We start from the raw sequence: 23,422 nt of genomic DNA on the forward strand, positions 1-23,422 counted from the left end.
GAAAATGAAAAAAACCACACCAGAGGAACTATAAAGTTGTACTGAGCAACTGGCTCACCTGGACCTAAATGCCTTGTCTATAAACTGTTTTATCAATGAAAGATTCACTTACAGATAGCAGAGAGGCACCTTCTACATGCAAAGAGAAACTGTAAGTGAAGATAAGTACAGGGGATCACCCAGCAGCTGGTTTTCAGTGGGAAAGCAGGTTAACACTTTGCTGTTTTCTGAAAGTAGTACTCCTCCCTCTGTTAAATATTTGTATCTTGGCTCAAGCACCATACTGTGCAAGAGCAGTTCCTCCATCATTCTGTACAATCACTGCAGAATATGGCAGAAAAGGAATAGAAAGAATTCAACTCCCAGGTTCTGGTCTTTCCTGTAGCACATCCAGCACACAGCCCAGCAAACATCAAATGTTGCACTGTACCAGCCACCCTCTTAGGCATTACCATCAATAACACACTCATAGCAGTTTAATGCACACAGCATGTACAACTGCTCGGAGATGCACCAGCCTTGGCTTTATCACCTACCAGCAACCCAAGCACAATCTCTCAGTCGCCCCCAACCGTTCCCGTTGTTCTTCCTTGTGCCAGTTAGATAAAGCCAGTTTAGAGATGACTTAATGAGCTACCATGACCTGTTTCACTTTGCTGTGCAGGCACAGGCACTTCAGGAAAACTGAATTACTTCAACAATCAGCAGGCAATGATTGGAGTGTGCATGGAATGTACTCAAAGTCCTGCTCAGAGTATGATTCTGCCCCTAACACAGATTTTGAATGTGTACCTCTCTGGCCAAACAGTTCTAATAATAGAAAATAGCAGCTTCTGGAAACATTAAAACTGCACCATTTCAGCCATGTGAGCAGAGACAACAAGTCCAACACCTCTGGGACATGTCCTGTTTTTTACTTTATCTATATCAACATTTTCAGGACATCAGCTTGCAAAAAAAAAAAAAAAACCAAAAAAAACCACCAACCCACTTTTAAACCAGTAGAAAGAGTTTCCTTTAAAATTTGATTAATGCAATATGAAAGCTCAAACAAATCCAGTTACTTTCCAAACACTTGGAGTCTTTGTGCCAGTTAAATGAATTTACCCACATAGTCTGGTTATCAGGACCTACACTGTGTTCCATGTAATATAAACACAGAGTAAAAAGAAATCTTTCTACTCCTGTGTATCCTCTTATGCATTTCTAGGGTCCTACTTGGGAACCTAACAAGCCAATCCCCTTAGCATCTTCTTCTCTATTTACTTAAGAGTCACAAAAGATTACCCTATGATTAGAGTGAATAATTAATGCTGACCAAGAATTATTCACATCATGAGAAAGGGATGAAATTATGAGGGAAAATTAAAATACCCTTTATTTCTGAAAGGATAAGAACTCACAAAATAATACTGCGAGTTCTGAATAAGAACTGAACAAGCTGACTGAATAAGAAACAGTTTTATCTCTATCCAGTGTCTATTCCAATGCACAAAATTTAATTCCATCAGCACATCATAAATAATGTAGCAAATAACTGGAGTATTTAGATGCCAAATAAATACAAGTGGGTGCATCGGTTGCATCTGTTAATTGTTGACACCTCAACATCATGCCAAGGCAGGAAAATATTTTCTTGGAAAGAACAGAATAGACTGACCTCATCTTTCAGGCTACATTTGTTTGGAACACTACCCCCGGTGCCCATTATAGTCCAACAAGATTTTTGACAAGCACAGTTTAACTGAAAGATTAAAACAACAAAAGGTAGAAACTTTCTTCTGTAGGTGCAGTGAATATCTCAACTCTCCATTTCCACTGCCAATAGACTACTATTTAAGAATAATTTTGAAATGACTGATGTTGTAAAAAAAAAAAAATTAACAGATGCACGACAAGAAAATGGAAACCATGAAATTATGCCAGAAGCTTCAACTAATTTATTTTTCAGGATAATTTAATGTTGAAGTAGTTATACAAAAAGAATACTTACAATGCATTCAGTAATGTAATTGGTAGCAAAAACATGTGACCCAACAGCCTGTGCCACAAAATGTTGTAAGAGGTGTTCTGGAAATTACATTGAACAGGTTAACACTTGGAAGCAAAACCCTGATATCCACTAAATCATCCATCAGCTGGTGAAGCAATGATCCTCTTCCATTCTCTATCTCCTGCCTTTTGCCCCTTTCAGATTATTGGTAAGCACAAATAAAACTGCACATCTAATATCTTTTCCTGCATCTCACTGCTTTCATCTCCCTAATGATACACAACTTGCCAGCTATTATGCACATGCCTCCTGCTGAACTTGCTAAATTAGCAGGTGTCTCCAAGCAGAGACTACAGATCAGCACCATTATCTGCTGCCTGCAAGATTCCAAACAATCACATGGAAGAGGGAGCTTTAGGACAATGTCAGCCGAGGACAACGAAAAACCTACCACAAGACAACATCCAACTATACATCAAATAATTCACAAAGACAAAACACATTTTACACTCTGAAAGGCACCAGGGAGGCATTTTGGCACTCAGGGCCATGCATCTGTTTGGCACAATCCCTCAAAGTGATGGGAGGCACCAATCTCCTGCTCTCCAGCTCCACTGACCTCAGAACTCTCTCTGCCCCAGACCATCTCCCTCCCCACGCTGGGTTAGGTGACCAATTTTTCATGCTCTTTGTGCCACACACTATATATTACAACTATTTACAGAAATATCTAAGTATATAACATTTTTGTATGAAACACACAAAAATATGACATAAAATATCATAAAACTGAAATTTGAAGTTGCTGCATAGAGACACGACAATTCTCGACAACCAAAAGTTTTTCACTTAGATACTGTAAACCAGAGCAGACAGCTCAGATAAAATTATTGAGATTCTTCTGAAATTCCTACTAAGTTTTAGGAGACATTTCCTGCTTTCAGGCCAACGTCAGCGTAAACAACTACAATGATAGTTGTGGAGCTGAACGTCTGTCTGCCACGAGAGAATCTGGGTCAAAGCAGCAGCACTCTACAACATCACCCACATTATCTTCTGCCAGAAGAAACACTGAAAAGAGAAAAGCTGTTAGGCCAAAAATATCCTAAGTTGTATTTACTCCAAAAATATTTGCTCTTGGACATTGTCCTTTGGCTCCTCCAATCCTAATTATGGAGACAATTTTGTGAATAGTCTGCATCTTTCTTGTTTAATCACCACTGCCCTAATATGAGTGACATCTATGATCGTGGCAGAGAAAACAAAAGCTAATGAGTTATTAAATACTGCAACATTTTATCCTTCAAAGGTTACCCAGGAAAATAATTTTGTCATGCTTAAGGTTATATTTACTTGAAAACTAGATGGCTTTAAATACAAAATAAAAAGATTTATCCTTATCGGGAAAAAATCCCACTTGTTTTATTCATTTGATGCCCTTCAGCAGTATCAAGTTTTAATAAAACAATTGCAAACTGCACATAAGCATAAGTTTATACCTAATCTTATTTAGACAGTTCATATCTGCAAAGGGAGAGCCAATAACAAGATTTGCAATGGAGTCTGAAGTCCACAACAATTTTGTTAATAATACTAATTCATGTGCCCTATGGCCAATAGGTTTAAGAATCTTACTAGGCACAACAATAGGTTAACTTTTTGTCCAGGAGACTGGAGTTTTATAGCAGATTTGAAAACTTAGATGGGAAAAAAGAAACCTGCTGTGCCTAATCTTGGGAGAGAGGGGTTGACAGCCAAGAACAACATTTGGCATTTTCCAGGCCAGAGGAATCTTACATTTACACAGAGTCTGAAAAGCCTGAAACTGAATTTTGACCACATGCCACCAGGTTAACCTGTGAAAGCCTCTTTCAAAGCCATTAAAGTTTCCTCTCCTTTAAGGCCAGGATGGAACTGATGCTTGGAATGCAGCAGTGTTGGCTTTTCACACCGAGTTACAGACACCCCAAAAATCCAGGATTGGTATTTTGGCTCCACTGTAATGACCCGTACCGGGAATCTACAGCCTGGTAAAATAAACTTTAAAAGGCCAAACAAAGCAAAGCTCTGACATATTTCCAAAGAAAATCTTTTAGAAATAAATTAAAAAGGAGGAAGAAAACTATAGTACACTCACCAGGCGTGTATTAACAACAGGAAACAGCAATGCCAACAGGGCCCCGTTCAGCATGTGCATCTGCAACCTTAGAAAAAAGATGGGATACTCTTTTCACAGGTGGAAATCCAATGCAGTGCTTTCACTTATTTTATGTAGTATCTCTTCAATAAAAGGTAGCAAGACACTTAAAATTCTTTTGGCTTGAATTTGAATAAAGTCACTGTTAAATGCAATTAATGAGATACTGGTAGATGCAATAACCAGGATAAAAACATATATTTAAATACACATTTGTAGAATTTCCTAAAGTAGGACTGCTTTCTATAATAAGCTTTGGATTCCTAGAAAGCCTGGACTGTCCATAATCCTGTTCATGATGCAAGCTGCTAGATAGCTGGAATTCTGCTGTTCACTTGTCTTCCAGAGCTTAAAATAGCATATTTGATAACAGTTTTTATCCTGCTTAACCCTATGAATGTATAGCTCCAAAGAAAAGCTTCAGGAATCTGAAAGAAGTCCCTAAAATAAAAGAACTACATTTATCGAAATGCAACAGCAAGTCCTAAACAAAGCATGAGGCAGGACAGTAGTGTTATAATACTGCATTTTATGCAGTTTTCAACCATCTTTTTCTGAACCACTGTTGTATCACAGGAACAGAAAAATTGTATCTTGTATAAAGGAGATTGAAACAGTTTGGATACTAAGTAAAGCATAAACTGCCACCAACCACTGAACCACTGCCTGTCATAAACTGTTAGGAATTTAAAAGGAATTTGATGGGGGGGACGAGGGGGAGAAGGTATTACAATTTTAAAACAGTCTTTCACACATAATTTAGATGCTGTCAGGGTGTCAAAATAGAAATACTCAATCTGAAAAAAAAAACAACAACAAATATTGTGGCCTCTGCCCTATAACCTTTAGCAAAGATTTCCCGGACACCAGACATGCTCTTCACACTCTCCAAGATGGAGATGCTGACACAGGATCTCTATAATCCAGCACAAAAAATAAGGAACAACGGGGGAAAGTTGCAGAGAGAAGGTAGGAGGCATTCCCCCAGCATCATTTGTCCAGTAAATGTCCAGAATTAGACAAGAAAGAGCTGAATTTAATGTCAGGGTGGCAGTTACAGCCATTCCTGACTACCATTCTGCCCGGGAAGTCCCCTGACCCTCCCCACAACACAACTAATTCAGTCCTTAAGCTGCTCACTGGACTCTGCTGCCGTAGCCCATTAGAGCCTCCTGCACATTAGAAGCTCTTGTGGTTCCTAAAGTAACATGCAGTATTTTAGGAAAGATTGCATGGATTTAAGAAATACCCAGGTCAGCAAGAATTTGCATTAACTATTTAACCTTACCTATCCCCAATTTTAAAATTAGACCCATACTGTATGCATGGCCTTCAATGAGGCCCAGTTACTAATTTTTACTGAGGATAATAAAAAGGTGCAAGGCCCATGACACAAATTACAGCAGCTCATACATTAATCTGCATTAACTCCTCTGTTACTGAGCTAATTCTTGTTCAAAAGTGAGGCCAAACCCACCATAGAGAAGCACCAAGGGTATGTGGCCCAACACTCACCCTTTAAGCTCTGACTCCTTTCAATGTATCATTTTTCAATCCAACCAATATGCATTTCCAACTGGACATAAAACTTAGCATTTTATGACTTAAGCAGTTATTAACTTCTAAAATACATTATGAAAGTAGACAGAAATGTAGTAAGGAAGAGGTATTACCTGAAGAGAATCATTGCAGTCCGACATGGGGGACAGGCGAGAAGAAAAATCTGAAACGTCAGAAACAAATTTACATTAATGACATGACCTCTTTTAGACTCCATTTTCTAAATCTTTCCTACCCAGTTCTGTATGTCACAAGTCATTGCTAACCAGAAGAACTGTTTTACAGCAGAGCTAGAAAACACTAAAAATCTTTAAAAAAATTAAAAGGTCTCACTTTACCCACATAAAAAGGATTTAAGCAGTATGAGCAGCACCAAGAGTTCAGTGCCAAACAAACAAGTCAAATTCTAGCTTGTTGTTATTGGCATTATAAAAGGTCTCTCAAAAAGCAGATTACTGTATTAGCAATCATTTTCTACAGCAGGTCCCTAAACCCTCAATCATGATAAGGTCCTTGCTGTGCTAAAGACCAGCATTTACAACACCACCACTGCCCTTCCCTTCAGCAGTGCCAGATCCAGCTCTTGAGGGTCCCACACAAGATACCTGTCTCTGAAAGCCTCCTAATACTTCCCAAAATAAGGCTACCACAGTATCTGCTCTATGTGCAAGCTTAGCAGTCACCTTTAAATGCTTCCATTGTCACACTCAGAGTATTTGGAAACTACTGTAAAAATGTCACCAATTATTAGCCACCAAAAATAACTGAATACAATGGGAGCAGCCTGTTTGTTTTTCTTTTCAGGCCATACTCCTACCATAAATAGGACCTGATCTAAATTTTTATGTAATAAAGTTCTGTTGATTTGCTAAAATGCCCCATCTAAATTTAGAGGACTAGCATCATCCTTTTATATACTGACACAAGATATATGTTGGTTTTGAAGCACAGTTAATACTGCCATGAAACAAATTCTGCTCTTCCAAGATAAATTTTTTTCTTTCTTTTTCCTACATCTTAAAAAAAAAAAAAACAACAACAAACTAGAAAACTACAGATTGAGCTTTTTCTTTATATGGACAAATTAATCAAACCAGAAATGTGTCTTAATCACACCAGACATTTCTTTTTCTAATGCACTGCAGAGTACTCCAACTACTACATGGTAGAGCAAAAGCTACAATACACGTCTGTACACTGAATCTCAGTGCTGAGGGTAAAAACCAGCTCACATTTAAAAAGGATGGCACTGCTACAAAGACTCAGATGGACATACCAATTTAAAACACTTCACTACCATGGAGACAGGCAAAGGAGAGAACAAGATTCACAGCTGCTTATTTTTACTTCAACTCTACTGAAAGAAACATTTTTAGGAACTGATGAGGGAAAAATAAATATTTAACACTTTTAAGCATGCAAATCCCTCTGTTAGGGGGCATCTTTCACAAAATAAGCTTGACTTCCATTTTTTACAACAGCAGAAAAATCATAACCAGAATGTTTATGTTAAAACTCAGGATTATGGAACAGATCTTCCAATGCTTCAGCTGCCAGCTGCAAATTTTCTCCTTTGTCTAACATTTCCTAGTTTCTTTGACATGTTAGCATGCCACGTTTCACCACCAGTTTTAGTAATCAACATTTCAAAAATCAAGACTAGTAAAAATCTCAAGAGCTATTCTCAAAAGATATGTACAATCTTTTGTTCAAAATGGAACAGCAATACTGCCTCTGAACTAAAGAAAAACACCTCTTCAAATACCTATTAATTGAATGTTATTGCCTCACTCCATGAGCTAAATAGGGAGAGCTCACTGATTTTGTTTGTTTGGCCCTATGAGTTGGCTGCATTTCCGCTTTTCTTTTATCCCAGAACGTTCCAAATCTCTACAAAATACTACACATAAGAGCTCCTCTCAAAAGTATTTTAATGGCACTAATTTTCAGTCAGTACACTGCAGCAGAGAGGGAAGTCAAAACTTGTCATGAAAAGCTTTTCTTCCACCAGCCTTAGCCCTGCTGAGACAGAAACATGAATAACAAAGATCATCTTGTTTGATCAACAAACTAAAGAGACAAAAGACAATTCAAAAGGTAGGGGGGGAAGAACAGAACGAGTCACACAGTTCTAACCATTCCAGATTCAGCATCACACGAAGTAGCACTCCTGGGATCAATGGGAACACTCACAGATGTCTGAGTAGCTCCTGGCAGAAGACAGCCAAGCACAGGACCAGTAAAACCCCTGCATCTCACACACACAGCACGGATTTCATTCACCTTTCAAAATCGCAGCTTGTCTGTCCCTGAGCTGTTTGATTTAGTATCTCCTTGCAGCAGACTGGAAACACATCTTTCTTTTCAAACACTGCAGTCCTGATCACTTAACCAGATCATAAATTGATTGGTTTAGTGTACTGTTTCAGAATGAAAGCTTCAAGAGGTTAGACTTTAATTTCTACTGGCAATATTCAGAGCAATGTGAAAAATTCAGGGAAACCAGATTATTCCAAAATTGGAATTAATTTAAAACAAAAGGAAAAAAAGCAAGAGAGAGACAGGCTTTGGTCAATCTGCACTGAAATAAAAATTTTCACCCTCTTAGGTGTATCCAAGTACTCTCCAGAGCAGAAGAGATTAAAAGGTATGTTTAAAAGCTATGTTTAAAAGGCTAAGATACAATAAAGTATACTTACCCAAGAGTGGTAGGGTTAAGTGTACTTTACTGTACTTATAAAAACCATCCATTTTCCCACACAAGACAAGGAACATCTAAGCAGAGGGACAATTTAAGAGATGTAAAAGTCTTGGTTAATTAACTCGAAATTAATTTTAAAGTAAGTTCAAAACAATCATTCTATCATTTATCAGGAAGTAATAGTTTAACAGCTCCACCTTATAGCTTTGACTTGGCATTTCTTTCTGTATAAACTATCAATTCAGCCCTACCACTTAAAAGCCATTTGCTTTCTGAAAGGTAACTGAAATAAAAATCATACCTGTGGTTTGACAAGCTCAGACTGCCACATCTGAAAAGGATGTTACATTCCAGCTGCTAAATAGCAGCAAGTTGAATGTATTTAATATTTTAGCATAAAAACCACAGCTGCCTCAGTGTCACACAGCTTTAGGGATTAATGTGTCCTGTGGAATTGCTAACCTAACGTGAAGGATACTCATGATTCAAAACAACACTGCTGGCAGAGCATTAAGAAATACTTCAATAAAAGTAGCTTCTGTGTTACATAAACCAGACTCAGGGAGCACAAGAAGCTGCCTGTCCCTGCTTTCCACCTCCCAGCTTCCCAGTTCTACCCAGGGATGTAGCAAGTTGAACAGTTTCCATCCTCTATAATCTAATGTATTGTAAATTATATATGTTCATTAGGACAGATATTCTAGATTAATCTCCCCTTCCACAGGCTTAGTTTTTTAATTGATAAACCTATACTCACCCTCTTTCCTTTTAGAGTCTTAGGTAAAAGATTTCTAGATTTCTCATATTTTAGGATTAATTATTAACATGACTCAGGTCTTTCTATGCGTGCATTAGCTTTAGTTATCACATCTTAGTATTTCAGAGGTCACTGAAGTTACTTTTCCTTTTTTCCCTCACCACTTTATGCACCAGTCCTTCACTAGTAGTGGGTTACTTCATTCCCCATTCTTAAATCAGTGCTTTAACAAAACCTGACAATCAAAAAAGCAAAAGTCCAATTTCTTAAGAAAATCTAAATTCAGTGTAAATTAAATTAAATTACATCTAAATCCGTCAGTGACACTGCGGGAGCTTGCATGAGTTCACAATAAAATTTTTACATGCACTTTCACATACACTCACTTTTGTTACTTCTTCCTCCCAAACAAGATGTTTTGCATCAGTTTCCTACAGAAGCAAAATCATCACAGCAAAGTCCTGCTCTACTTGGCCTCAAGTCACCAATACCTTTTTTCCTGTCCCAGTTCAAAATCCCTCAATTTGTTGGATTTTACAACAGAAATTTGTGATCTTTAAAAACAGCAGGATAATAAATATCTTACTACAGCTGATTTTTGCCAAGAAACAGAAACACAATCCATAAAAAACTAAGGCATACAACACCACATTCCTGATAATATAAGTTGGCATTTCACTAACCAACAAAGTATCACAGTACAAACAATTAAATTGGCTTGACACTAATTACTTGGCCATCTGAATAAACATAAACCCTCACCACATCAATGTAAAGCCCTGAGGAAGTGTCATCAGAAACATGAGTGCCATTACACCCTTTGCAGGTTTCGAATTCATGGCTCAGGACTCGTGGTGAATCAAGGTTCAAATTGCTGCAGGGAATGGACAACCCCTGCAGTAAAACTCATCATCTGTGACAGCAGTGTAAACATTTACAGCAGGGCAAGGAGACAGCACGGAAGGGTTTCTTAGACTGGAAGGTGAAAGACATCCCAATCCTTGGAATTTATAAGGTGTCCAGTATGGTCACTGCTGCTGTTTTAGTCCACCACCCCACTGAGGTTCCTAAAGGCCTCAGGCAGCTACTCCTGAAACATCAGTTTAAGTCACCAGCAAACAACCTACATGAAATGGTGGGTGAAACTGCCAAATAGGATAAAAAAAATCCTTCCTAAAAATATATTGCAGCCAACAGTGATACATTATAACACACTGAAACAATATAAATAGCTCTGTTCTCAAAAAAAAGAAACTAAACAGAAGAGGAAAAAACAAAAGAGGCCTGTCCCTCTCTAATATGGTGCTCAAACTACACATGTGGCCCTTTGAATTATATCTGCTTTAAATCTGTGATGATCTCATCAAAACAAACCAATATCTGGTTACTTAATCATTCATCTAGTGGCCTTTAGATGATAACCCACAGTGTAAATATTTGGGGTCAGAGAAAGTTAAGCTTTTTCATCTACCATTTCCAACCATTCAGTTCCTACTCCAGATTAGAGAGGAAGATTACCCTGTGTCAGTTCCCTGCTTGTTATATTCTTTTCTCCTAAAAGTACCCAGAATAAAGGAGAGAATTAGCTAGCCTCAAGCACAGAGGCATTTCCAAATTCTAGCAACTTCAAAGCAAAGGCTTAACCAAGAGCTTTAAACTCCAATTCCTCAGCTCAAACATTGACCAGCACCATGACACATTCCTGTGGTCCCTGTCACCTGGACTAAAGGGCACATTTTCAGCTCAGGATAAAGCATCACAGGCCAAATCTTGTTTAAATTAAAGTGGCTGAACCATAATCTTCTGAAACAAAGAAAACCGTGAATCACAGCCTTAAGACACATTTGCTATCCTTTCTATACTAAATTAAAAATGTCTTATTTCTGAATAGGAATCCTTGCCATTCCTTCTCCCTTTCTCTACTATATGCTGGGATTTACTAAAAATAAACAGTGGTGAAACGAAGTATATACTATGTTAAAACTATCACAGAAAAGCTTTTCCTCAGCTCACCAAATAATTACTACATTAATTACAGTATCAGTAAAAGCCTCTAAACTTCAGTTGACAGTGTTTTTGAAACACAACAAAATCATCTCTTAAAACCAAATTGTAACAATTAAGCAAAGGCTGACAGTTCTCAGAACCAGGGGCAGATTAAACCACCCGAGCACGCCCTGGTGTTCTGAAAGCCACACTCATAATCTGGAGCATCACAGACCCAGCATAAAGGAAGTGAAGAAGTGTCTCCTGATCTGCCACTTCCTATCTGTGCCCCTGAGGCTGCTGTCACCTTCCTGGGGGTAAAATGCCCTCTTTTGCAAGAAATGAGGTTTGCAACTGAGAAACACCGGTGCTTTCAGTGCTCCTTCCCTAAATGTGAAATGAAGAACTGCTACATGAACACAAGGGTTGGGATTGAAGAGTTAGAAAAATTTATAGCTTAAAGAATACAGAACAGATAAAGAAAATTGGTTTGATATCATTGGTTTTGACACTGCAAGGCATGAAACCCTTTCACCTCACAAAAGCAATTCTGTGGGTGTTCTGATGCTCATACACAGGGCGACAACACTTATGCAGACACTTCTCAACAAGCACATTCTGGCTGCTGCCAAAAGTCTCCTTCACAAAACTTGCAAAGAAATCAATATTGCTGTGATTGGCTCTTGAGGGAACCCTCCCTCTTCCACTGCTGAATCAGAAATTTAAGACTTCCTTCATACAGAGACAATTTCAGTACCACAATTCTGTGCCCTAAAATTCCTTCAAAGGATTAGTGTCTTCAAAACATAAACCTGGTTCCTTAAACATTTGCTGAAATTTTTCCTGCTATGCAAAGGCCAATAGGTTTGCAACACCCTAAGGATTTAATGTTTCCCTCTTAGGATACCCTTTTATGCCAGGTTTACAGCAGCAGCACTTACTCCAGTTATATCCCCAGTCCTAAAAGGCAAGTGGTTTGTGGTTTGTTTTTTTTTTAAACAGAAGTATTCAAATAATTTTCACAAAGAGCATTCTTTACATGAAGAAAGAGTTCAGTATGAATTCCTTCATAGACATCTCCCCTTGATGCACCAAACATTAGCTAAGCATTGTGCTGCACAAACCAAGCCCATCCCCATCCAACAGCTGGCAGAGAAACCAAATAAGTTTCCATTCATCTTTTTTTTAAAATGCATATAGTGTTTTTAAGAGTTGAAATATTTATCTCTCAGTAATGCTGCACTTATGACACTGGTGAAGAAACACCCTTCTTCCTCCAGAAGCTATGCAAGAAGCCAAAACCCAGAGCAGGGCTGGAAATGATTATCACTGTTTGTAGATAATTCAGCCAGGTGACAGGGCAGCAACAAATTCTCTGAAGCTGATTAACCACAACTGTTCAGGCAATTAAATATGTCCACTTCACTAACACTTCCTCCTTACAATGACACATCTAAGCTAATTCTTTCCACTTATGAAAAGACTTGATTTGAACAGAAGTTGGCATGATAGGCAGAAATTAGACACCTGATCAAAACAGACTCATTTGTAGAACCCAGTAGCCCTAATATTACTCAGTTTTGTCTTCCCAAATGCACCACACATCTAAATCCCATATTATTTTGATCTCATTTTAGTCTTAGGTCTTTTAAGAGCAGAACTTTAGCTTTTATGCAGAGAAAATCTGAAGGATAACTTCTAGTTCCGAATATTTTTGGCTCAGAGCCCAGAGCCTTTGTTGCTGAGGTGAAACAAGTCTCAGCTGAAGAAAATGAAAAGAGAAATGGAGTGAAAGAAGAGCCCTTTAACAACAGCTACTGTTGCCTTCTCTGTGAAGTGATCCTGATTGTTGTAGTACCTTTCATCTCTTCACCTCCTACTTTGTTCATCCTATTATTTAGACATGGCAGCAGGGTTATGCATAAACTACTGCAAGAACAGAAGTGAAAGATAAATTATGTTTTCATATATTTCACCTTGCCAACCTGTTGCCTTTCAGATATTTAGGCCAAAAAATCAATGCTTGCAAGATTACATCTATCTATTACTTGTCTGCTGCTGGAAGTCATTGACTATCCCTGTGACTAACCTGGTGTCTCTGTGGAAAGCTGTTGGTTTTGCCATTATTTTTATCCTCTACATTAAGCCCAAGCCTGTTTCTAAATGAAGGGCCCAACTTCTGCATTTTGCTGACATACCCACCTTCTCAATTTCACAAATGCTGGAACACCATTTCTAATGAGTAATTAGCACAGGATTATTTTTAAAAGCTTCACAATTGGTCAAAAAGAGATTCAGAACAGCCCATGCCTGACTACAGGGCTCAAGTCTCCATCTCCTTGGGGAAGGCATTATTGAAAGAAGTGAACAGTCCTTGCTCCCCCATGGCTCTGTAAGCATTTTGCTGAACGTCATAACATCCTATCATAAAGACAACTAAACTTTCAAATCCTACTGCTAACATATCCCCACCTCCTTTCTGGAGAATTACTAGGAAAATTTCCCAGTTATCACTGAGTATTGACTAGAAATGGAATGTGGCTGTATGATTTCATTTTAATTACTTCTACATAGTCATTCCATAACTTCAGTCCCAATACTGACTAACTGATTGCACAGCAATCACTACCCCTTCACAGGAAGGAAGTGTCCTATGCTGTAAACTACTGAGCAAACATTGCATCACAGCCTAGGAATTTACATAACCTACTAATTAAGTTCCGGAACTGTAAATTAATTGCTGTAAAGGTCTTGAATATTGCTGTACCACTCTTGAAATAATACCCATCTCCCTCAAACCTCTGGTACAACCAGAAAAGATGTTTCCCGTCTTGTTAGGAAATGCTCTCCAGGTGTGAATCTAACAACTGGCTTGATCTGATTCAGCCCAGATCACTTTGCATCCTGCAGTGGGAGACCAAGAATGGCACTGATCCAATATTACTGATCCTAGACAGTTGTTACCATGCCAGCTTTTATGAAAGCCTTTTTGACACTCTTCTAAGTTGTTTCTAGTCTTCTAAGATGAGGATTCAACATTAGCAAAATTAAACAAAGTAATAATTTTATGTCTCCTGCCCTTCTTACCAAGCTTAGTGGGACTGACAGTTAAGTACATCTACAGCAGTATTAACAAACAAGCTTCTAGGCTTTAGATATCCCAGTTCAGTAACTGTTTATCTATGTATCCTTCTATGTATCCATTATTTTGAAATCTATACAAGTTGCACATTTTTACACATCAACATCAAGTCATTAAAACACATGGTTTATCCACAGGTATTAGGCCATATCACCTTGTTCAACTCCATGTATGAGACACAGGTAACACCTGCTTCCTTACTACTCAGCTGCTCAGATTAGAAAGGTAAACCAACAAAGAATAATTTATTTCTCCAACACCTTCACAAAATACATTCACACCCAAAGAAGTCACTTCTTGAAAAAGTTGCACAGAGATTACACAGCTGCTTTCGCAATTATCCTGTTTTCATTAGGTTTGGTGCAACTTTGAGCACTACTGTCAGTGGAAACAGCCTCTTCTAGTCTTGAAACAAGGATCAGGTGAAAGCAAGTGCTGAGAAAACCTTAATTATTTACATTTTCAACCAGAGATTCGGACATTAATCATAGCTACAATTTCACCTTTTCGTCTGTCTCAGGTTACTTGAGAGATTTCACTTAAGTTGACTAAAAACTGAGTTTAAAATGTTTATATCAATTCTTAGCATTTGTACTTTTGCTGTGCACTTTTGGTCCACAAACAGACTACTGGAAAAATACTGCCTTGCAAGTACACCACAAAAGCCAACTTCCAGGTGACCCTACACAAGCCTTACCTGCATCATGGTGACCACATGGCAGGGATTCAGGAGGTAAATGACAGTCCTGGTGGCAAACTTGAAGCCCACCTCCAGCCCAAAGATGAGGCAGAGCAGCACCAGGAGCACGTTCTTGCCCAAGCTCTCCTGCTTAGTCTGGGGCTGCTGCAGCAGATTCTCCAGCTCCCTGAGGTGCAGATGCCTGAGCTTCCCCAAGGACAGGAGGATCTCCACGATGCCTACGCTGAGGAAGACCAAACTCTCCAGCAAGCGCTGCTTCCCCGAGAGAAAGGCAGCGCATTCCGGCCCTCCATTGCCGGCAAAGCTGGGGTCCACCCCCCCATACATCCAGTCCAGGAGGTTGTGGAGGCTGTAGCGAGACATGGCGGGACGGTGCCTCTTCTCCAGGAACAGGTACGAGCAAGACGGAATCAAAGCCAAAATTCTGCCGGGCTGACGAAACATGAAACGTCCAGAGGTTCCCTTTGCAGTCCTTCCTTCCCGGGCTCCAGGAGAACGGGGCAGCTCCGCCCGGGGCAAGGGCAATTCTTCACTCTCCCTTCCGATGCCCGGAGGAGCCCCGCTCGCAGCAGCCTGCGGGGAGGGAGAGGCCGCAGCTGCACGGAGCCTGTGAGCTCCGGAGCCTCGGAGCTCCAGACCCCCCGCCCCGGGACCCCTTCTCTTCCCACCTGGCTCTACCGCCCACCCCCGCCGCTCTCCCCTTCCGCACCGTGCAGGGCTGCCCTTACCCGCGGTCAGCGCTGTGACCTGCCCGCCCCCTCCCTCCCTCCTTCCCTCCGCCCGGTCCCAGTCCCGGTCCCCCCCGTCCCCGCATCCCCCGGCGCGGCGCGGCCGCGGTACCTCCGCGGGCAGGCGGGTGTCAGAGAGCGGCAGGCCCAGCGCCCCCGGCCATGGCGCCGGCCCCGGCGAAGGGAAGGGACGGGAAGGAGGAAGCAACGCTCCGCTCGGCGGCAGCGCCGGCACGGCCGAGACTCCGGGCCCGAGCGGGCGGGCCGCTCCCCGCCGCTGGCCCGGCCCCTGCCCGGCGCCGCAGCATCACCCCACCGACGTGCCTGACTCACGCCGAAAAATGGACGTGTCCCCCCGAATTGGCTGCGCCCGGCCGCCCGCTCCTCCCTCCGCCCCGGCTGCGCCCGCCTCCCGCCGCTCCCCATCGCCTCCCTCCGCCGCTGCTCCCTCGGCGGGCTGCGCGATCCCCGTCCTCGGCTCCCTCCTGCCTGTTGCCTCTGCTCTCGTCTGGCTGCTTCCCTTCCTCCTCCTCGCCCTTATCGCAGTCAGCCCCACGCAGCTGCCCGCGGTTCGCCCCCTCGGGAAGAAGGGAAGGACCGGGCACAGCTCTGCACGCCCGTCACCGTGGTCCCGTTCGCCGACCCGCTCGGCAGCGGCCTTAACTCGATAAACGAGTTTTTCAAGTGCCATTGCAGCTGGTGTAGGTCGGCCAAGGAATGGCAGTGGCCCGCGCAAGAAAGGACAAATCCGAGCGGGGCTCCAGCTCCAAACCCGAGTGGGGCTCCAGCCCAGTCCCGGTCTGGACGCCAGCAGGTACGTGCAGCCAGGTGTGCCCGGTGCCGTACACAGAGCACAGATCCCGCTGGTCTTTGTGCCTACACGATTTACTGCCACGTGTGCCAGACCGAGCCCTGTGCAGCAGAAGCCAGATTTGGTTCCTAGTTTGTGGGTTTGTGAAGCAGTTGTACTGTAAACATGGATCTGAAAGGCAAAGGTCCGTGGAGATCTAGCTGGAGTAGTGGGTTAAGGTGGTGTTGTTGAGGCAAATGGAGCCATGGACATCCCCTGAGAGCTGTCTTGTCCTTCAGATTTTATTTCACATAACCTGCGTGCAGCACATCTTTCCATCCTGACCATTACAACAGGACTGCCCTTCTCCACAGGACAGCGCTAGGACAGCTCTGTTTCAGGTCAAACTGTTGAGCCTGCTTAATTCCACAAATAAGTTTGAAAAAAACACGATCAGGTATCAATACTGTCTGACTCAAAGGGATTTCTGTGTAGAAAGAGGGGCAGCAGCCCCTGGTCTGTAAAGCTGGAGGCAGTATGTGAATGCCATTCTGCTGTGGAAGAAATTAGTCTCTTTTTGGGAAATAAGGTGTCCCATCAGGCTTTTTCAAGGTCTTCAGGGCCTCCTATCCACAATTAGAGCTTGATAAGAATTCTACAAAATGCTGTTTTCTCAGTCACTGCTGATTCATCAAAACACCTAAACCTGCAGCACAAACCTCCTGCAAATATCTCCCCCATTAACACACACACGTGCCATATACACACACCTCCTGCCCCAACCTGCCTGTGAGGCCTGAATGCTCAAAACAAGCAACTCAGCACTAACACCAATATTTGGCAGTTCTTTTCTTCCTCTACTTCTAAAACACAGGATTACTGCTCACAAAGATAAGCACAGAGTATTTTCTCTCAGGGGTCTGCCAATTTGATCATTTGCTGCCATGTGCAACCTGGAACAGATCTGTCCCCTTCTACTCCCTTGTTCACAGACAAGAAGACATTCTGCTGCTAGAAACAATCCCAGGCACATTTATATCTTACTTCTGCATTTCATTCAGTCTCTCACCTTTGGCAGTGTCTGTGGTCTGTTTCTCAGACTTCTTTCCTGAGCTTTCCTTTGGTGAAGTGAAAAACCCCTTTTATTAGAACAGCAATATGTTGTCAGGTGTTGGTACCTCTGATGTGACTTCTTTAGAATAGGGCCTAGCCACAAGAATATAATGGCTTGGTTGGGTGGTTTGGGGGTGCTGTGGGGTTTTTTTGGAGACTGCCAGTGAAGAATAACTGGATGAGAATGTTAAAGTGGGGCAGCATTTTCCTCACAAAAAAGAGCATTTGCAAAATGACAGCTTGTTGTCCATAGAAGAGGAAGGAAAAAGAACAGCTAAATAAAAACAGATGTCATGAAAGATAAGGACTTAAGCAGTCAGTACTTAAGACCTCATAGGAAGGAAGTCTAAAGAAATGAGTTAAGAAAAGGAATGATGCTTTAGAAAATAATTTGAAAGGCACATTTATCCCACTTGTGAGTAAGATAGAAATAACAGTAAGCTTAGCTTGACCACATCATGAGGTCTCCCTTGACCTTTAAGCACACAAAGAAAACACAAAGGAAGAGGGGTCAAATTATTAAGAAAAAGAAAGACTAAAAAAAGTAGTGCTGCAAAACCATTGAACTATCAAGAGCTATTCTTAAGTATATTCATACTAAGAAAGAGATAGAGAAATTATTATTCCTTTACTCAATAGAGAAGAAAATCTGTTAACAAATTATAAAGAAAGCTAAAGGGATTGTTGCACCTGTTGTATCAGACTTACAAAAAAGATCATGTACAAGCAGATAGTTAGGATTGGTGACACTGAGAACAAAATTGTCTCAGCCCAGAGTAGGTAAAGAACAGACAAGGAACACTCAGATGAACTGAATATTTTCAAATAGTTTGAGTCTAGCGATCATAGTCAAAAGACAGCTGAAGAATGACTGAATTAAAAAGGTGAATGAGAAGCTGAAAAAACCAGAAGAGGTAACTGTAAATTGCTGTTATCAAAGAGGGGTTGGAGCCAGAGAAATACAGCTTGATTTAAGTGTAATTAACTGAATCTATGGAAAAATCCTGGGACAAGTAACCTCACAAACTATTATTAGCACCTAGATGATAACCAAGGAACAATAGCAGCCAACATGGATCTGTCAAAAATAAATCACACTAGATAACTTCATGTTCTCCTCCAGTAGGGAACAGGCCTTGTGGATAGGAAAGAGCCTATTGTCAGTTTGATTATGTTTATGACACTTACATGACATTTTCATTAAAAAGTTAGAGAAATATGACCTGGATAAACATATTATAAGGTATGTACAAAATTGACTGCATAGCAAGCAGTATTTCATAACATGCATTAGTTTTCTGTCAAAAGGAAAGAATATATTGCTGGTTTTCTAGAGCCTGTCTTCAGTCTGGGTCTTTTTGTTGTTAACAATATAAATAATGGAACAGAGAACACACTTATTAATTTTGCAGGTGATGCAAAGCTGGGGGTGTGGAACACAGAATTCCATTTTGAAACATTTTTGACCATTCAGAAACATGCTTTTAAATCAACAATACAGAAGACATGCAGTAAGATCAAATTGCATCATAGTTCAGCACATTATACTGGTACAAGCCACCTGGTATAAATCATCCCTGCTGTTCCTCTTCCCCTTGCTTCTCATTTTCTCTCACACTGTCTTATGCCAGCATAAGTTTTTCTGAGGCTCTGTTGTTGACTGTATGAGGAAGCTGATTAACATCACAATTATGATTCCAGAGGCAGGTGTAACCTGGAGCACTTTGTTGATCTATTTGTTCCTACTTTGAGTCATGGCAATGGTGAGGTGACCTGCTGATTTCTTGTCGTGCTGTGATTTTCCACTCATTAGGTAAAAGGAACATAGTTGTTAGAAAACTGAATATCCTGGTACAACTGATATTTCTCTGCACCAGCACAATATTGATAATTCATGTTCAGATTATGATCCAATACAAATCCAAAAGATCTGGTTCTCTGATTTTGAGCTGAACTGGCCTAGGCACAGTTCCTTCATTCTCTCTCAGTTTCTTCAGCTTCATTGATAAGCATCTGCAAATAAGAATTTTGTAGTATTGATTGAACACTAAGCCATTGCTCTTTTCTGTTTATTAACCATTTCTCCTCATCCTTTCTCTAAATAATTTAGGATCTTACTAAGATCCACTGTAAACATATGTATCTCCTATGTCAATAGAAATGGCTCTCTGAAAGCAGTAAATTCCTGTAACTAAAATGTTTGCACAAGAGCCTGAGGCTTGTTCTTGTACCTAGCATGAGATTTATTTTTCTGTCAGTGGCTTCTTAAATATAAAAATGGTGAAATCTAATGTTAATCCATGAAGAAATGCCAGGCCCTGAGTGCACCAGTAGTCCTGCAGCCCCAGTCTTCCCCCAGGCTGGGCAGTGCCTCTGTTCCCAGCTCTGTCCTTCGCTGTTCCTGACTTGTTGACTGGGCTTCCCAGACTGACCTTGGACCCAGCCTGTCACCCCTCATTTCCCTAATGATCCCTGGGCTCTCACAGCACCTGTCACCATTCCAGCCCTGTTCCCTGGGTGCTGTGGGGCTGTGCCCTTGTTGTTCAGGTCACTGCCCCTGTCCCTGTGCTGCCTCACTGCCCCTCTGTCACTGCTCCCTGACAAGGTATGAGATCTAAAGGCAGCTCGTGCTCCCTCTGTAAAACAAAACTCTGCATCTTGTCTCTCCCTAATGTGTCATTTGCAAATTTCATCTTAAGTGAGCCTGGAAGTAAAGGCGAGGCCTGAAGTCTTGTATGAAGTAAATGCCACCAACAAGCATCAGAAGTTGGACTACAAAGCAGAAGGACTAAAAAACCTTAATTCTTATTTAAAAAGCATTTAAGCACGTGCTTAGCTTAAGCATGTCCTTAAATGCTTTGGATTTAATTATGTAAATTGAGACATTTCCTCACCATCAAGCTCTGCTGCTGTACTTTAGAAATGTGATTGTACACATCAGTATGTAGTTAAACCTGTAGATTTATTAGAAACTCTGTGCCCTTGCTATATAGGAGTTGTTAAAAAAAAAAGCCAACAAACAACAACAAAATAACAAAAACCCACAAGTTAATGAGCAACAAAGTAAATAGTATTTTAAGTCCTGAAATGTTTCTGGTGAGTAAAATACTCATGGATATAGTTGAAGACATCAGCAGAATGAGTTTAACTGTGAAGCTGTAATTTATTGTGCACTTTTATGCACAAAGTAATAAAAGAAATTCAAATTATTTGGAGTTTATTAGTCTTCTAGCTGATGGAAAACAAGATTGTTTGAAGTGTCAGGATGAATGATAATCCTTTATTTAGATCTCATAATGCATTATGCAAAATCAGATGACCACAGCCTTAGGGAAAAAATTCTGCTATATTGTGGGTACTAATGGAAAGTTAAAAAAATAATTTGGGAGAGACTGGCGGCTTGATAATGGTTGGAGCTGGCTGCAATTTTCAGATCCATGAGCACATTTCCCACACTGTCCTCTGACACCAGATTGCTTTTTGAAGCTGATGCATCTCTTCAAAGCACAGGGAAAAGGCTTTTATTCCTGTTTCTTGGAATAAACCTGAAACAAGGCTTATTGTGTCTTGTCTAATTTCACATAGGCTGTGACAGGACTGAACCAGAAAATCTTCCCACCTCGTTACATTTGTAACTCTTCCATTTTATCCTCTCTCCCATTCCTTCTCTTCTTCTCCCACCTGTATGAGGTATTTCTTACTCAGCCGGGAGGGATAAGCCTTGCAAGGTTGACTGCAGTGGAGATAACAGTTTGCTTTGGTCCCTTGGCTTGAAAATCATAGTTATTGTAGTTCTATGTTCTTGTTCTAGATAGAGACAAGAAAGCCTTGTGTGAGAATTGCCTACCCAAGACAGGAAGAAAAGAGGGCACCTGGACTGAAGGAAAATTCAGGAATGGTGACAGGAAAGTTTTGCAAAGAGTTGGGATTAGGCAGCCCAGTAAAGAACAGCTGTTTATTTATAAGGTTTTTTAATAAAAGAGCGTGAACATTACATGCAGGATCTTTGATCTTTGGAGATACAAATGGAGTCAGAGTCAGCAACAATTGTATCACTCTCATAGGTTTAAAATGGAAGCTGGACTGAGACTCCTTGTTTGTAATTTTTTGTCTGAAGAACAGTACTGGGCACAGTATTGCAGTCTGAAATACGCTTTGAGCTGTTAGAATGAGACTTGGAACAGCCTCTGGGCAGCACTTGCAGACTATGGGCATGAATATATTCAAGTAGTGTGCACAGAAAGCAACAGCACTGGTAAACCAGAAGGCCTGTTTCTGTACAAAATAGAAACCTAAGTCTCTTTGGATTTCTACTGACATCCTACCGCTTTTCACTTGGCCTTCTTGTTTCATTCCTTGTAGCCCGGGAATTAAATGAAATGTACTTTCCCTTCACAAAGTAGGACAATTGCTCCCCTACTGTGCTTAAATCTTCAGAAGTGTATACATGTACATGCTTCCTCTCTCCTTATTTTCAGCGTGGTTTTTGCTTTTAGGATGACTGTGATACCCCAGGCTGAGCTCCACCAACTCCTGAAATATTTTTATAGTCTTAGGAAAATTCTTCTCCTTTTATCCACTTTTCAGGAAGTAATCAAACACAGGATCATGTGGAGGGCAGTGGGACTGCAAGCAATGCTTTGCTGGCTGTGCTGGAGGCTGATTACTTGCTTTGTTTTACTGAGCATGAACACGGGAAATAGGCTGCGATAATTCAGATACTCCTGCTCGCTCCACTTCTCCTGATGGAGCCATAGCCAGGTTTATACCCCTGGCACTGGCACACAACACACTTTTAGATCTGACATAAATGTCTGTACTTGCTGCAGGTATGACATGCTGGGTAAGGGCTCTCTCAGCCTCGAGAGGTGTCCCTGCCCAAGGGGGAGACCATCACTGTGCAGCTGCCACCCAGGGCAGCTCAGTGTTCTCAGAGGGCTACAGATATTTATAGCAAAGCCACTCAGGACGGGGGGGTGGGGGGGTGGTTTTTTGTACTTATTTTGCTGTTTTATTGATTTTTTTCCTTCTTGCTACAAATCATAGGTTCACAGAGATTCTTCCATCACTTTTCTGACTTCCCTCTGTTGAGTCAGTTGCTCACATGTATTTTTTATGAATTTAAAGAAAGGCTTGTGGTAAAGTAATTGCTGACTTCCTCTCAAGAAATTTTCTTGAGAGAAGGATGAAAGGCAGTTGCATTTATCATCCCTCTCCCTGTCAGTTAATTTAGCTAGAACATATGCTAGACAATACTGAAAAAATAAGTAAATGTCAACTAGAAACATTCAAAATAGAGGCTTAAGAAGCATATCACATCTTCATGTTTTTTAATCTGATGGACTGAAAATAATTATATAAAGCACAAACAGAAACTTCTTAGATGACAACTGTGTGAACCAGCTTCTCACTGATTCACATTTCTGTCATGTTTGCTGTATTTGACTTAGTTTTTGCCTTATATAAAATGCTGCAGTATTAATAGACACAAAACCAATTGGATGTAAAAGCAGGGAAAAATGAAGAAGTATTATAAATGAGCAAGGCTTACTCTGAGAGAAAGAAAATCATAGTTAACAGCTCATCTGCACATTGATTACTTTATCTCTGTTGAAATGAAAGGTTCAAACAGTGCAGTCAGTCTGCAATACAGGTGGAGGAGGCATCTGAGAAATTAAGTTTCATTTCTTCGTAAGTTCCTATGTTAAATGAGTAAAGGGATTCTCTGAAATTGTTTGAAGCTTAGAGAAAAATA

General features: G+C 40.8%; 1 protein-coding gene across 1 annotated transcript in view; it reads right to left on the minus strand.

The window, feature by feature from the left end:
* Window positions 1-16,069, minus strand: part of TMEM164 (transmembrane protein 164) — a 34,171-nt gene extending 18,102 nt beyond the window's left edge. The window contains exons 1-4 of the mRNA XM_064669807.1: window positions 15,877-16,069; window positions 15,034-15,609; window positions 5,864-5,913; window positions 4,131-4,197 (exon numbers count right to left, since the gene is read on the minus strand). Coding sequence (XP_064525877.1) covers window positions 4,131-4,197; window positions 5,864-5,913; window positions 15,034-15,480 — 564 coding nt within the window. The 5' untranslated portion in view covers window positions 15,481-15,609; window positions 15,877-16,069. The remainder of the gene's footprint in view (window positions 1-4,130; window positions 4,198-5,863; window positions 5,914-15,033; window positions 15,610-15,876) is intronic.
* Between the last annotated feature and the right edge of the window lie 7,353 nt (window positions 16,070-23,422).

The sequence above is a fragment of the Pseudopipra pipra genome, chromosome 13 (genome assembly GCF_036250125.1).
Source record: "Pseudopipra pipra isolate bDixPip1 chromosome 13, bDixPip1.hap1, whole genome shotgun sequence".
In the NCBI taxonomy this organism is placed as follows: Eukaryota; Metazoa; Chordata; class Aves; order Passeriformes; family Pipridae; genus Pseudopipra; species Pseudopipra pipra.